The sequence below is a fragment of the Gadus chalcogrammus genome, chromosome 1, assembly GCF_026213295.1.
Source record: "Gadus chalcogrammus isolate NIFS_2021 chromosome 1, NIFS_Gcha_1.0, whole genome shotgun sequence".
In the NCBI taxonomy this organism is placed as follows: domain Eukaryota; kingdom Metazoa; phylum Chordata; class Actinopteri; order Gadiformes; family Gadidae; genus Gadus; species Gadus chalcogrammus.
In genome coordinates, this window is record NC_079412.1 from 20,314,857 (window position 1) to 20,329,638 (window position 14,782).

At 44.1% G+C, this 14,782-nt stretch overlaps 1 protein-coding gene across 1 annotated transcript; it reads left to right on the forward strand.

Moving 5' to 3' along the window:
* Positions 1–313: 313 nt before the first annotated feature.
* Positions 314–14,442, forward strand: LOC130386250 (uncharacterized). Its single transcript, XM_056595054.1, has 5 exons — positions 314–334; positions 2,022–2,097; positions 3,109–3,250; positions 8,674–8,690; positions 10,716–14,442. Exons 2-5 carry the CDS (start codon positions 2,085–2,087, stop codon positions 12,011–12,013), a joined length of 1,470 nt encoding a protein of 489 aa, XP_056451029.1. The 5' UTR covers positions 314–334; positions 2,022–2,084; the 3' UTR covers positions 12,014–14,442.
* The last annotated feature ends 340 nt before the right edge of the window (positions 14,443–14,782 follow it).

Consider the following 14,782-nt stretch of genomic DNA (forward strand, 5'->3'; position numbering starts at 1 on the left):
CTTTCCACCTATCTCTTTCTCGTCGGCCGTACAGCAACTCCAGACAACCACAAAGATCCTATCTGTAGTGTGCTAGCCCTTCAAAATAACACACCCCTTGTCTGTAGTATCTTGGCCCTTTTAAGGCCTAACACCCCTGCTTAATTATCCCCAGGCTTGCGCCGTTAGGGGAGGATGTCCATATAAGACTTGGGGGTGGAGCCAACAGGTTGCCAGACATACCACTCCCCTCACTCCTCCCTGCCGTCTGCCACACTTGGTATTTAACCTGCTCTTTGGATTGACTTCCAATATACATTTGCTGGAGTTTCTACATTTGTTTTATATTCGTTGGGTGAGTCTTAAATTAATATCACTAACTATATTTATATCACTACTATCACTACACTAACTAGGCTAAGCCTTGTTGAAGCTAGTAATGGAGCTGTGTGCTGTCAAACTGAGATAAGTTACCTAGACTGAACCAACCACAGAAGCTTATGTATTTTGCTAATATTTTAATTAATTATCCGCTATGTTATCTTAGAATTAAATAATTTATATAGCAGCGTGTGTAACATGACAAGCTAGATGGCTGCTAGTAGAAGTTAAAACAAAGCCTCACATATTTAGGGTGAGGTTACTGTGACGCATACTACGATGTAAAAAACGAAAGAAGAGACTTCTTTTGTTTTTTAGTAGCTTATGGGATTTATTTGATTATACTACAAAAGCAGTGACATTTTCCAGAATTTTTAACAAACTCCACCAATTCGATAACAGGCTGAACATGAAAGTCAGTATCACTCTTGTCAGTGGCGGTTCCTGGTCGATATGTACAGGCATTCATGAACCCGGCAGCGCACCCGCTCATGCATGTCTTTTCTAAGCGTAGGCCTACACAGGTGTTTTATACAACACTAATCAAGGGCGGGGCCGGTACAACAGGTGTGTCTTAAAGAGTATCAACCTCACACGATCCAGTAGGTCGATTCCCCATACATATTGAATATGTTATGGTGGAGAGATAGTCTCTTCACCCAGAGAACCAAGTTTACACCCGTAACCGAACGGTGTAACCTGCTCTTGCCCCAAGGCATCAGCTGTCTCTAGGCAACCCAGGCGCCAGATTGAATTGAAGCTATGCTAACGATACTGCAAATCAATGATACGTTGAATCTCAACGTTTCTGAACCAAAAACCCTAGAAGTTAATGTTTCAAGATACGTTTAAATTACAATTTGGGTTTGAATGAGCTGTTGGTTGCGCTTTTGATGCTTCTTTTGAGTTTTTAGGAAATATAATGGGGGATACTTTTTTACCAAAAAAATGTTTTACAACTGTATTTCAAACGTGTGGAGCAATGAGCTACAATTTGGCCACAATGTGTTGCTACCCACTGTATTTTGGGTTAGTTTAGGTTAGGTAAGTAGACACATGGTCTACTTGGCAGCTGGTAAGTTTTGCTTACAATCCTCCAAAAGTCTTTCATGAACATTATATGAACAAAATATTCTGACCAACCCCTGAAATGGGTGATTCTTGGTTATTTTGATGGGACTGGGACGCTGTGATGAGGCGCATTCAAGTATAGAATGTTTAGCCAGTGGAAACTAGTTTACGACAATAGCAAAACAATTTACAGCAGCTCAGCTGCCAGACATTACTTTGTTACGGTGGTGCACTATGGTTTGGAGTCAATTCGGCTAAATCTGATATCTATAAATTAGCATAGCTGAAGAACACTTTATGGGATAAATCTGCATCTAGGTTTGTGTAATTGAACCTTTACATAGAACTCGTAAGCAACGTGAATTGTGCTTACATTGTGTACTTTAATGTTCCTTATCACTGCGTCCCGCTCCTGTCACAGGAACCAAGAATTCATGTTTTCTGGGGTTGTTCAGAATATTGTGTGAATAAAACATGCTCATGTATTATAGGTCGTAAACAGGCGCATATGGTGCTTGTTTAAAATAGTTATAAATAGCCGTATTTCATGACCTACTGATAAATCAGATATGATTTAATTTCCTTCTCAGGCCCCGCTGAACGGAAGCACATCCATACACGATAGTGTCTGTTGCTGTGCTCAGGAAGACACGATGGCACAATCTGGTAAGAAAACATGTTTTGTCACTCTAAGTGAATGGTTAGCAAAGATATTTGTATGATTCCTGATCACTTTAATTAATAAACAAGTTGGAATTCCATTAAGGGGAGTTCCAAGTATTCAATACAACTCAATCAAATATCAACAGCCCTTAATCACCATTACCGTCTGAAATGGCTTAACGGGACATTTATTTATGACACCCCTCTAGCCCAAGCCTCCAAGAGGTCAAGAAAAAACTTTCTTAATTAAAAAAGGAAGAAATATTGGGAAGGTACGCATCTCTCCTTTTGGGGATGGTAAGGGGTGGAATGAAATTAATGAATTAGGCAGGGCAAGGTGCACACCAAACATGTAGAAAACTGTAAATTTATTGACTACACAAATGCTTATCCACACAATCTGAGACATTCACATTGCCAGACACTGACACAGACACTCATCCCCTTGAGCAATTTGCACCGCCGGCTTGGCCAGCGAAAAATTTGCATCTATTTTCGTCTTTGCATTGACTTTGCATTGACTTTGCATTGACTTGTGCCGCGTCATCATAAATTTGCTTTGCTTTTGTTGTGAACGTAACTTAAATAGTTAGGTTTTCAGCCTTGCTTAGAATGTTTCGGCAGGGTCAGCTTCCCTGATTACAGGTGGCAGACTATTCCATAGATACGGGGCTCGAGAGAACACTTTGTTTCCCAGATATCTCTTGAACCGTTGGTATTGAAAGAAGACCAGCTCCCGATGACCGGAGAGGCCAAGAAGGACTATAAGGAGTAATAAGCTCCTTCAGTTAGGATGGTGCTAATTGTGCAATGCTTGTTGTCTGTTTGCTCAATTGTGCTATTTAAACTTATAACTGTAAAAACTAAAACAATCAACGTTGTTCTATTATTTTGTTAATGAGCAGTGCAGTCCTCGGTCCAGCTCTCAAAGTTTCATATATTTTAACATTTATAAAACTGCAAACTAACTTACTAACTCTATAACATTCTTGTATCATCTCGGAATGTCCCCAGATGCTGGAGATGGGACATCTGATCTCCGATCCACACCTCCCCTCTCTTCAGTGTTTGTACATTCAGCCATTTCGACCGATGCTAGCGACGTCAGTGGCACAGCCTCAGGCCAACGGGTGGTCCTGTCAACCATGGTCAACAGGTAGGTGAAACTGTGAGAGGAGGGCAGAGGGCCGACCAGATACACGTTTACATGGTCAAACCGTCTCTCCGGCACTGGGAACAACTCCAACGGGGCTTTAGTGTGGCGGTGCACTTTGGCCCGCTGGCACTCAAGAGGTGTTAGCCCAGTCCCTTCTTGAGGCCGTGCCAAACAAACTTAGCCGCAATCAATCTCTGTGCCGCTTTCGAAGTGGAGTGGCAAAAAAAAGCCTTGTCCCTGCTCTCAGTCCAGTCCACAGCGTGCTTGGGCTTACCTTGCAAGGCCTCATGCAAGGGTCGCATGAGCTGGGCGGCTCGAGGGATGAAACGGTGGTAAAAATTCACCATGCCGAGGAACTCCTGCAGAGACTTGACAGTGAGCGGGCGTGGGAACTGTGCGACCGCCTCCACCTTTGATGGGAGAGGGGCTGCACCGTCCTTAGTGACTCTGTGTCCCAGGAAATCGATGACGGAGAGACCAAACTGGCACTTGGCGGGGTTGACAATTAGCCCATGTTGGCTGAGCCGCTCAAAAAGTGTCCGGAGGTGCACCAGGTGCTGAGATTTGCACGTGCATGCCACTAGGATGTCATCCAAGTGCACAAAAAGAAAAGGAGGCTCCCGCAAAACAGAGTCCATGAGGCGTTGAAAAGATTGAGCTGCGTTTTTAAGGCCAAACGGCATCCGCAGGAACTCAAACAGACCAAACGGCGTGATCACTGCTGTTTTGGGAACGTCCAGTGGGTGTACAGGCACCTCATGATGTAAACTCAGCCTTTGCAACGGCAAGCTTGGTCGGGTCGAGGCGCCGAGCACGGGCGTAGACGGGTGGACCAGTAGTGGCGAGATGGTGCTCGACACCATGCTTCACAGCAGATGCAGAGAAAGTAGGCTGAGTGAGGGCTGGGAAACCGCCAAGCAGACGGTGGAAGTCATCTGAGGCGGAGAGCATGCTAGACTGTCGTATGGAATCAGCCCCGCTGAGCGTGCACGCATTGGAACAAAACGTGACGGCGTCAATGAAACGGCGGTTCTTGACATCCACCAACAGTCCATGCGCACACAAAAAATCGGCGCCGAGGAGGAGACCTTTGCTGTAACAAAGTCCCAGCCAAACCAGTGGCCTCCATAACAAAATTCAATGAATCTCGTTCCATAGGTACGGATGGGGTTATTAGCAGCTTCCATAGGGGGGCCGTGGCCGTCGGTCACCATGTCCAAACTGGAAGCAGGCAGGATGCTCATCTGTGCTCCCGTGTCGCACAGGAATCGCCGTCCGGAGATGCTGTGGCGTATGAAAAGCAGCCTGCCAGCACGGCCGACGCTCATGGCCACTACCAAACGCTGGCCCTGGCGTTTCCCAACCCTCCGTAACTGCATGGCGAAACTTTGCATGTAGAATAGGGTTGCCGTGGTATACGGTATTACCGGTGTTATCGGTGTTGAGGTCAACACCGATTACTCAGGGTTGCACACCGGCAACACCGAGTTTTTTTTTTGTTTTGTTTTTTCAGTAATAAAAAACAAATTCAATAAAAATGAATAATATAATTATAATTAAGAAAATTAAAATGTGTAGAATAGGCCACAGTTCTGCTCTGTGCGGGAGAATTGTCGCGCCGAGAATTGACGTGCTTCCTTACAAGACCGGTTACCATAGCAACACCGGTAAACAAACCCCGCGAAGCCCAATCCCTACGTGAGCTCCCCGCGCTACGGCCATCCGGAGGCGCATAGAGCTTTTGGCCGTGATATTAGGATATATAAAATATTTATTATTATTATTATTAATTATACTATTATATATAGAACGTTATAAGACGCCGAGAATTGGCGCGCTGCCAGCCGCTGTCACCGAGTGTGAGAGGAGAGTTGACGGAGAAGATGGCGGTTGACCTATAGTTTCAAAGTTAATACCGTTTATACCGGTAATGCCGGTGTTGACACGAGCGTATTACTCGGTGTGAAAATGTCCACACCGCGGCAACCCTAATGTAGAAACACATGCCTGAAGACTGCTGCAGGCCTGAAGACTGCTGGGGGTCAGAAGACTGCTGCCGACGAGAAGTGGTGGCAGCGATGAGCGTGGAGTCTTCCAGTGTCACAGGAGCGATGTGCACAGGAAAAGACGCGGCCACACAGTGCCCTTGACCCGCCAGGAAAAATTTCATCAGCCTCTTCAGCCAGCCTCCGACAGTCAGTGATCATGGTGTTGGCTAAAGCAGCCCTCACTTTGGAAGGCAGCTGACGCAGGAAAAGCTGAACAAAAAGAAAATCGGGTTCACGCACGTGCTTACCCATGAGATCCAGCATACGGGCCATGAGCTCAGACAGTTTTTGCTGTCACCGAGCCCTTGAAGTGAGAAAAGCCTGCTGGCTCTCTCAGCGTCCGACAGTTCAAACGTCTTTAACAGGTGGGCTTTGAGTGCCGCATACTTCTCCCTTGCCGGAGGATTTTTAAGGAGGCTCACCACTCTGGATGCTGTCGAATTTCCGATAGCTGACACAACGTAGTAGTACCTCGAGTCGTCGTATCCGCTGTGATCTCCCGCAACGCAAACTGCGTTTCGGTCTCGGCGAACAATGCCGACGCCGACGATTCCCAGAATTTGGGGAGCTTGAGAGTAACAGCGTTCGCGGTCATGGTCGTGTCGTGTCCCTGGATACGTCCAGCAGACTAAAGTCGGGGTCACCAGTGTGGAAATTGCGTTGAATGAAAGATACAATTTTGCACGATAAGCACACAGTTGTGTGACTCGTTTATTTAGTTTGAGAGAAAACCGGAAATCAAAACGTGCTGCAAGTAAACATATCCCGCATCGGGCTCCACGTCATGAGACGCTCGTAATCCTTAAAGGGACAGCGAGTGTAAAGAACAACACATAACAAAATACTGTAGGTGAATTATGTTACACTCACTGCACCTTTGCTTTTATACTACCCAAATTACTAAAAAGCACTGCTAGTGCCATGTCATATATTTGTACTTTTATTTTGAATATATATTCTATATCAACATATTTTTCAACCGTTACAGCTCATTTACTCTACAGCTCTAACCACAACTCTAACTTTCCATTAATATAAATCATGGTTGCTGTGGTAAGCGATCGAGTTCAGTAGCAGCATGGTGTCTATAGCAGGGGTCTCCAACAGGTAGCTCACGAGCCCTCAATAAGTAGCTTGCCAAGCATATCAAAAATATTAATCTACCTTTATTTTCTTTAAAGAAAGAAAATAAAAATAATCTACCCTATGAATAAACAAAACCTCACTCATAGCGAACTCTATCTATTTCCTACAACTCTATATCTATCTAACCTCTCCCCCACCCCACAACAAATATCAACCAATCACTCTTAAGTAGGCTAACAGGACAGCAATTTCCGAGCCGAACATGGACACTATCGAAGAAGTGTGGATTTTATTTTAACGTGACTGAAGCAAGATGCATCATAAGAAATGAGTGAGGCAGGGCCATCGAAGAAAAAAGCGAAGGCGTATCATTTCCATCAAGAGTGGGAGGCTGAATATTTTTTCACACGTGTAAAAGACAAGTCTATGTGCTTGATTTGCGGGACGAGCGCGCATATGAAGGTATTATTGTAGCAAAAGTCTTTAGCACCTGTAACTGCAGAATTTGAATGCGTACACTAAAGTCACAGTAAATTTGAAGTCGTATATATTTATTTTGCATGTGTACTCTAAAGTCACAAATGTGTAACAGTACATTTGTAGTCGTAAATATTTTTTATACCATTGTGAACACAAAATAGGGTCTACGAGTATGCACATCTGTGTTACAGGTGCACAAATCCTTTTGCTACATTTATTGCAGCGCAGTTGGTGCAAAACACATTCGCACACCCGTGTTTCATAATCTGACAACATGCCAAAAAGGTGTGCATTCATAAACCCAAATTTGAACTAATGCATCAGAAGTTGCACATCTGTGAAACATTTTCCCAAAAATAAAATGATAAAGAACGCCATGTTAATTCCGCATTTTAATGAGTGAGCACAAATCCATTTTACAACTGCTCGAATCTGCTCCTGCGAGTCTCAGCTGTGGGTTTTTTTGCAGGTTGTTTTGCAACACGTCTAGGTGTTAAATGTGTAGCAAAAGTATTCGTATCCGTAGATGCCGGAGCGTCCGTGGGCGGGACAAAATAGTTCCACCCATAATTTCCTAATCCAATGAAAATCCCCGAAAGGGATGCATTTATCAGAAATACTCTTACAGAAATACTCTAAATACTCATACTCTTTGCGGGGGATACGTTTCTTTCTGGAGAAGTGAAGAGGGCGTTTCATTAACATGCCGCAAATGTCCTTCGATGTATTTTAATGGTCGCCATAACATAAATTCAGAAATGTTAATGCAATACTTTGGGGGGAATTCACTTGAACTAAGTCATTTCATTTGACATAATGTAGGATACCTGCGACTGCTTAAAGGTTGTATCAGCGTTGTTGGGTAGCGTCACCTCTGTTGGTATAGAGTCCCGCCCCTTCCGGTAGACCCCCATGGGACCTTTGAGATCGTAAAATATGAATGGGTTTCAATGGAGAGAAAGTAATTATTTTCTTGTCCCAGTCTTTATATGCCCTGGATTACACATCTGTTGTTCGTGGATTTAAATTACATTTTTCATGCAAAGAAAACAAAAAAATTCAAAGGCCCCATGGGGGTCTACCGGAAAGGGCAGACTTACGAGCTCTATTTGAAGCGAGATCCCAAACAAACAGAGCCAGCTCGCCCCTCCCTTCCATGTGCATCAAGTAAAAACTATCATGAACGCAAAACCCCACAACACCCACCCCTTGTCGATGATTTGTTGGAATACTATTTATTTTTGATTTTAGTGGTTGGTAGAACCATTTGTTTTTGTGCACGATCTAGGGGCGTAGGCTGCCTACAGAGACATGTTTTTTTGACGGCCTGCTTATGGGGCGGGCAGCCAGCGGATCGTGAGGAAAGATCAGACGAATGTGATCATTTATGTTTCGGCCTAGAATCATATAGAAACTTTTAACATATTTTTCAGGAAACAAAATCTCTTTCTGTCTCTCTTTCTTTATCTGTTTCTGTATATCTGAATTTTTAGGTAGTGGCCATCCCCAAAATGCACCAGAATACAGGAAATCACATCCACCAAATAAAAGTCTGACACCTGACAGCGTCCCTCCCACGAATTGAATCTCCAGCTGCCTCAGCTCAGTATATGGTTAACACATAGGATCTGTTATGCCGTCGGCGTCATGACTTTAATTTAAGACGGAGGTAGTCAGATCCAACCACATTTCATTTTCACATTGAAGCACCTTTACTTTAGAGCGATCATAATTGTGTGCTTGTTTGTTAAACTTCTACTTAATTTCCATTATGTCCTTGGGATGATACAACTCTACGTGACCACACAGCAACACCTTGACCTCAGGTAAGCTCTCACCAATGAATGTTTCCGTGTTTGAAAGGCTAACATTAAGCCACATGAATGAGGCACACAAATCCATCAACAGATATGTATGGCATCACATTAGTGCCATAAAGCACTAATGTGATAAAACATGCATTCGGGCGTATTATATAATTTCACACGCGCAGATATTACTGCAAACCATCTCTGCTCGCGTGCGCACTCAGAGCGCTGCTCCCAGAGCGAGGAAAACAACTCCTCGAGAGCATTACCTTTTTGCACGTGATAACTTCAGTCTCTCGCGCCTAACAGCCTCTCGCGAATGATCTTCTGCTCTCTCGCGCTTAATTTTGGCACTATGGGGGAGGGAACCAAGGCAGGTCAGGCTCTCCTGTGATTCGCCACTGCTGAAGCGCGATATTTAATTGACAACCCTCCTCAGCCCTTCTCTCATTCATTCTGAATTGTATAGTCCAGGGATTCCCAAAGTGTGGTACTCGCACCCCCAGGGGTACTCGAGCTGCCACCAGGGGGTCCGCGAGATGAAAAATGTAATGGCGGTCTGGTGTAATATTACACAATTAAAGTGTTGTTTTCTTAAGTGGGATTTTTCGATACAATAACAAAACATGAACAGTAAACATTTCCTTTGTAATCCCTTTTATTTTAAATCAAAAAACTGTATTTTAAACATAGAAGAAGACAGCTGCTGTCTTCTTCTAGAAGACAGCTGCTGTCTTCTTCTACGGCTGCGCACTTCTGTCTTCTTCTACGGACTGCCATATGCGCGCCAACTCGTTTCATTCATTCCTATATAAATATGCTTAACTGGCTGAAATCAGGGAAACTGTCAAGTGGGACGTCTTATGATAATGTTGTTAGTCACGAAGGAGGAGAGGGACCAAGAGAGAGTGAGGATTTGGAGGCAACAGAGACGGAGAGAATAGAGAAAGAAAAGAGGAGGGAAGGAGATGGCAAAAAAGAGATCATGAGTGTGAAAACCAGACAGGGAAAAAAGAAGGAAATATGATGACAATTATCTGGGTCTGGGCTTCACTTGGATCGGCGATACAGATTGCCCGAAGCCTCAGTACGTGGTGTGCAGTGAGGTTCTAGCAAACAGCTGTCTGAAGCCGTCTTCTCTCCTTCGTCACCTGCGCACGAAACATGGCAATTTAAGTCAAATGCCCCTTTTGCTATATTTGCGCTATATTTGATTAAACATGAGTCGTTATATGGCGATAAAACAAAGCTTTGTTGCGTTTTATTTTCCTTCATTTTGAAGTGGGGATTGGGGGTGCGCCAACCCGGTTGGGACGTAGAAGGGGGTGCGCAGGAAAAAAAGTTTGGGAACCGCTGAGTCAATAGACCTCTGAAGAATAAGTCCCGCCTCCGAGGCTCCGGTTCCATCTGTCAAATGTCTGTGGGAAATAACGTGGTGTTTTTTAATGGTCGTAGGCCTACCTAACAAACTCTGTGGGTGGCGACGAAGTAAAAGCTGCTCACGTTTTGAACTACAGACTTTTTCCATCTAGATTCCACTCGGGTTTTGGATTGTCGGTGCCGTTAAAGTAGTCAACTATTATGAAGAAGCATTAACGGCACCGACAATCTTCAGAATGAATGAGAGGAGGGCTGAGGAGGGCATCGCTCTTCAGAAATGACCAATCACAGGAGAGCCCGCCCTACCTTGGTTCCCTCCCCCATAGTGCCAAAATTAAATAAATAAAGCTAGAGAGCAGAACATCATTCGCGAGAGGCTGTTTTGTGCGACCGAAGTTATTCCCCCCTCTCGCTTGCTACGAGGTAATGCTCTCGAGGAGCTGTTTCCCTCGCTCGGGGAACAGCACTCTGAGTGTTGCGCTCGCCGTTACACGTGTGAAATAATATAATACGCCCGAATGCATGTTTTATCACATTAGTGCTTTATGGCACTAATGTGTCGCCATAGATATGACCGGACTCTTTAAACTCACAGACGCAATCCTTTGCTTGATTCAAGTCTTCCGGTGTCCTATGGATGCCTTCCATGTGCTCTGATTTCAGTCTTTTTCCGCTTCTGCATTGGCCTGGTGCACACTGTCCTTGGAGGTGCGCTGACAGGGCAGATGGTGGTGGTCACCGCTCAGATCCTGGAGACTGTCAAAGTAGACGGGCTGCTCATGGAGGACCTCAATAACACACTGTCGAATGACACCTGGGCGGGCCTCAGAGCCACTTATCTGCCTACAGCTGTTGTTCAATATAATCTGATTGGGTCCTTTTTGGGCCTGTTTCTGACGGAGTGGGCTGGAAAAAGCACATACTCCGAGTTCATTAAAACGGTTCCAGAAAGGATTCCGGAGGATTCCAAAGTAAACATCGAGGCCCTGAATATCGCTGGATCTGTGTGTCTTATGTTAATTTGTGTATTATTTGCTGCTCTGGGTTATACTTTTAAGCACTTTATCAGACCTAATGCAAAAGTTGTTAAGTTTTCTGCCTCTTCTTTTACCTTATATTGTTTCATTCATATTATAGGCTTTAGGAAAAGATCCAACTTCGAGATGAAAGTTTTTAATGTTTTTTGTTTTCTCATCTTCATTATCGTAATTACTCTTATTATAATGTTCAACTTCAGATTTTTGCTTTTGACTAACCCTTTATTCTTCATTATTATCATTGTGGCTATTTTTGGAAAAAGATATGGTTTCTACTTCAACCCTGCACCAGTTCCAGTGATGTTAATGATTGGTGAAGTATTTGCCTTATGCGGGACCAATGTGCTTGACCAGCAAAAAGTAGAATCAAATACGACCGCTTTGGAGGGGCTATTCTATGGACTCTGGAATAATCAGCTGTTCACTATGTCTCTCGCTATGTCAGTCTTCGGTTCCTTGCAGACCGGAGACGCAATCACCATATCTTTTGCTGCTTTGGGTTCAGGGGTGGCTATTTTGAGCCTCATCAAGGGAATGATAACTGTGCTGGATCCATGGCCCCTTCTGGGTGTTCTGACAGGGGTGGCGGCGGCAGCAGGCCTAGATCTGTCTGTAGCCGGGACAGCAGCCGGCCGCTATGGATGGCCAGGAACGGTAGGGGCCGTACTGGGGGCCGGGGTGGGGGCGTTCCTGGGCTCCTTCTCCCTTGGAGGGGTATCAAGTACCTTTATTGCTCTGAGTACTGCTCTCATTCCAGCTTTCAACCACCCCACATTCCTTTTTCTGTTCAAAGATGTATTTGTAACAGATTCTGATCAGAGTGAAAGCCAGGCGACAGACAATATTCCAACCGCCCCAGATAATCCAAGGGAGGAAAGTGCCCCACCCCAGTTGAAAAAAAAAAAGAGATTTTATAACAGTTAATAAAAGTTATGCTTAAGCTATATTTATGTTTGTAAGTCATAATATTTACGGGTATATTTTTTAAAGGTCCCATGGCAAGTTACTTTATGGATGCTTTTATATATAGGTGTTAGTGGGCCCTTAATACAGTTGAAGACGTTCAAGAAAATTTTATTTTATTTTATTTGCATAGTCCTTAATCACCATTACAGTCTCAAAGGGCTTGACAGGCCAAAAATGTATGACACCCCCCTTTACCCCATCCCCCATAAGTGCAAGCAAAAACTCCCTTGAAATTAGCAAGGAAGAAACCTTGAGAAGGAACCCTAACCCTAGCAGGGGATCCTTACTATGCCAAATTCCAAATCGGCGCATCTGACCTTTCATTTTTTTAAATGCGCAGTAGGATACCTAGTGCTCTTTTTACACCTAAAGCCATAGCCACTGGGGGACCTTAGGCAGGCTAGGGGAGCTCAATGTTATAAAGTGAAATTTCATGCCATGGGACCTTTAACATAGATTGATTTCTCAGTCCTGATAAATAGCAATATTTATGCATGCCAGTCATGTAAGTCATAATATTTACGGGTATATTTTCATTTTTGCCACGCTGTAAGGTTAACAGATTGATAAGGAGTTCTCAACTTGTAGAATAGCCAGGCCTTAGAAGGCCCATTAACTCTAGCAATGAGTGAGTGGTGAGTGATCGGTATACAAGGTCGATTAACAACCTTTTATAAGGGAGGGTTCCAGTCCAGGAATAGCGCTCTGATTAGGATCAACCTGCGTCTGAGGCATCGGCGTGGACGGGGGAGAAGAACAGCAGGAGATGGATGGAAGGAGTATCCAACAGTATATAGTGTTGGTGATCATGTGTGGAGCTCAGGCTTGACGTGCAGGGCTGTCAGGCAGCTAACTCTCACGGACGGAGGGACTGTCGGGCCTGAAACCTTTTGCCTTGGCCCTTGTATGCTCTGTGACTGATGCATCTAAACTGACGTGTGTGCCGATAGGACTCACTATATTGATGCACCTAGCCGTTCCAGAATCACTCCAGAATCATGCTGTGACACCATGCTGTCAACAAGGTCACCATATATATAGGTGTGCCTACATATATCTTACGATAAAGTAAATTGCTTGCTTTATAATTTCTTGTGTGCTTATATATATCCTATGATAGAGTAAATTGTTTACTTTATAACTTCTTGTGTGCTTACATATATCCTATGATAGAGTAAATTGTTTACTTTATAACTTCTTGTGTGCTTACATATATCCTATGATAAAGTAAATTGTTTACTTTATAACTTCTTGTGTACCTCATATATCTTATGAGAAAGTAAATTGCTTACTTTATAAATTCTTGTGTGCCTTATATCTTATGAGAAAGTAAATTGCTTACTTTAGATATTCTTATGTGTTAAAATTGTGTGCCTTAAAATGTCTTACCATAGAGCCAACTGGTTACATTATATACCCTTTTTATGTAGTAAATTGAATGTTTAAACATATCTCCTTGTGGAGAAACATTGGAGGAATACAAAGAACATGTGTCCCTTGTGGAACGTTTATCAAAGGATCTTTTGTTATCAGAAGGGTAAAGCAGGGAGATCTGCAGAGAGAGCCCAGTCGTTCGTTTTGGTTTTCTGCTGTTGGTGTGGTGTCGTGTGCTCCTCTCTGCCCTGCTCCTCTGCTTCCAAAAAACTGCGGCCTTCATAGCAATAGATTTTCATCTTAAGGACTCTGACACCGTAGCGCTCGGTTCAGACTCTATTTCTTTTTAGTTTAGATTTAGAAATCCAACCCCTCAAGTGTTTCGCCTGGGAGAACGTTGGTAACTCAGTTTTAGAAACCCAACCTCGGGCCCCACCCGGGAGAACGTTGGTACTTAGAAATCCAACCTCAAGGGTGCTTCTTGGGAGAACGTTGGTACTTTTAATAGGAATCCTCTTTAGCACTAGCTTAGTCTCAAGCGTGATTAAACAAAGGCAACTCTCGGGGTCATGCGGTGTACTGAGGCACGAGAGTTGCGTCAACGTTAAAACCTGGGCTCCACTTGGGAAACGTTGTTAAATTTAGTCTTAAAAACCCAACCTCGGGCTTCACCTGGGAGAACGTTGGTACTTAGACTTAGAAACCCAACCTCAAAGGCTCTTCTTGGGAGAACGTTGGTACTTTTAATAGGCCATTCTTCATCTATTTTCTTCTTCTTTTACTGTCTTTTCTTTTCAAATCTATACTCAGTTGTAAAAGTGATTGTGTTTATTGGACCTAAGAATAAATCTACCTGACTACATTTGTAGTAGGTAAACTCAATCGTTCGAGTCCTTTTCCATGTCGACTCCTCGACACAGGCAAAGCAGAACAACTCGCTCTCCCAGCTGATCCCCTCACGGTAAGTGGCGCATAGTACAAGCAATGGTTGATTGTGACTGACGTGTATAGAGGGTGACAAGGCAGAGATGTAAAAGAGGTTTTGTTAAATTCACAAGGCAAAAAGATACATCATTATTTCGTATTAACCAAGAGAGGGACCTTGGTCCCGCTAAACGGTCGGGGGGGACAGGTCTGAATTCGTATTAAAGTAACTGTTGTGAAGGGACTTAACAGAGTGACCTGGGTCGGACCGGATTAAGACTGAGCCGAGCCGGACCGAGCGCCTCCGTGAAACCGACGATTCATGGAAACAAGTGGGCTCGACCTAGGTTGGTCCCGGGGAGCGTGCGTGCGACACCCAGACTCACACACACACACAAAACACACCCCTGCGGAGCGGTGTGTGTGTGT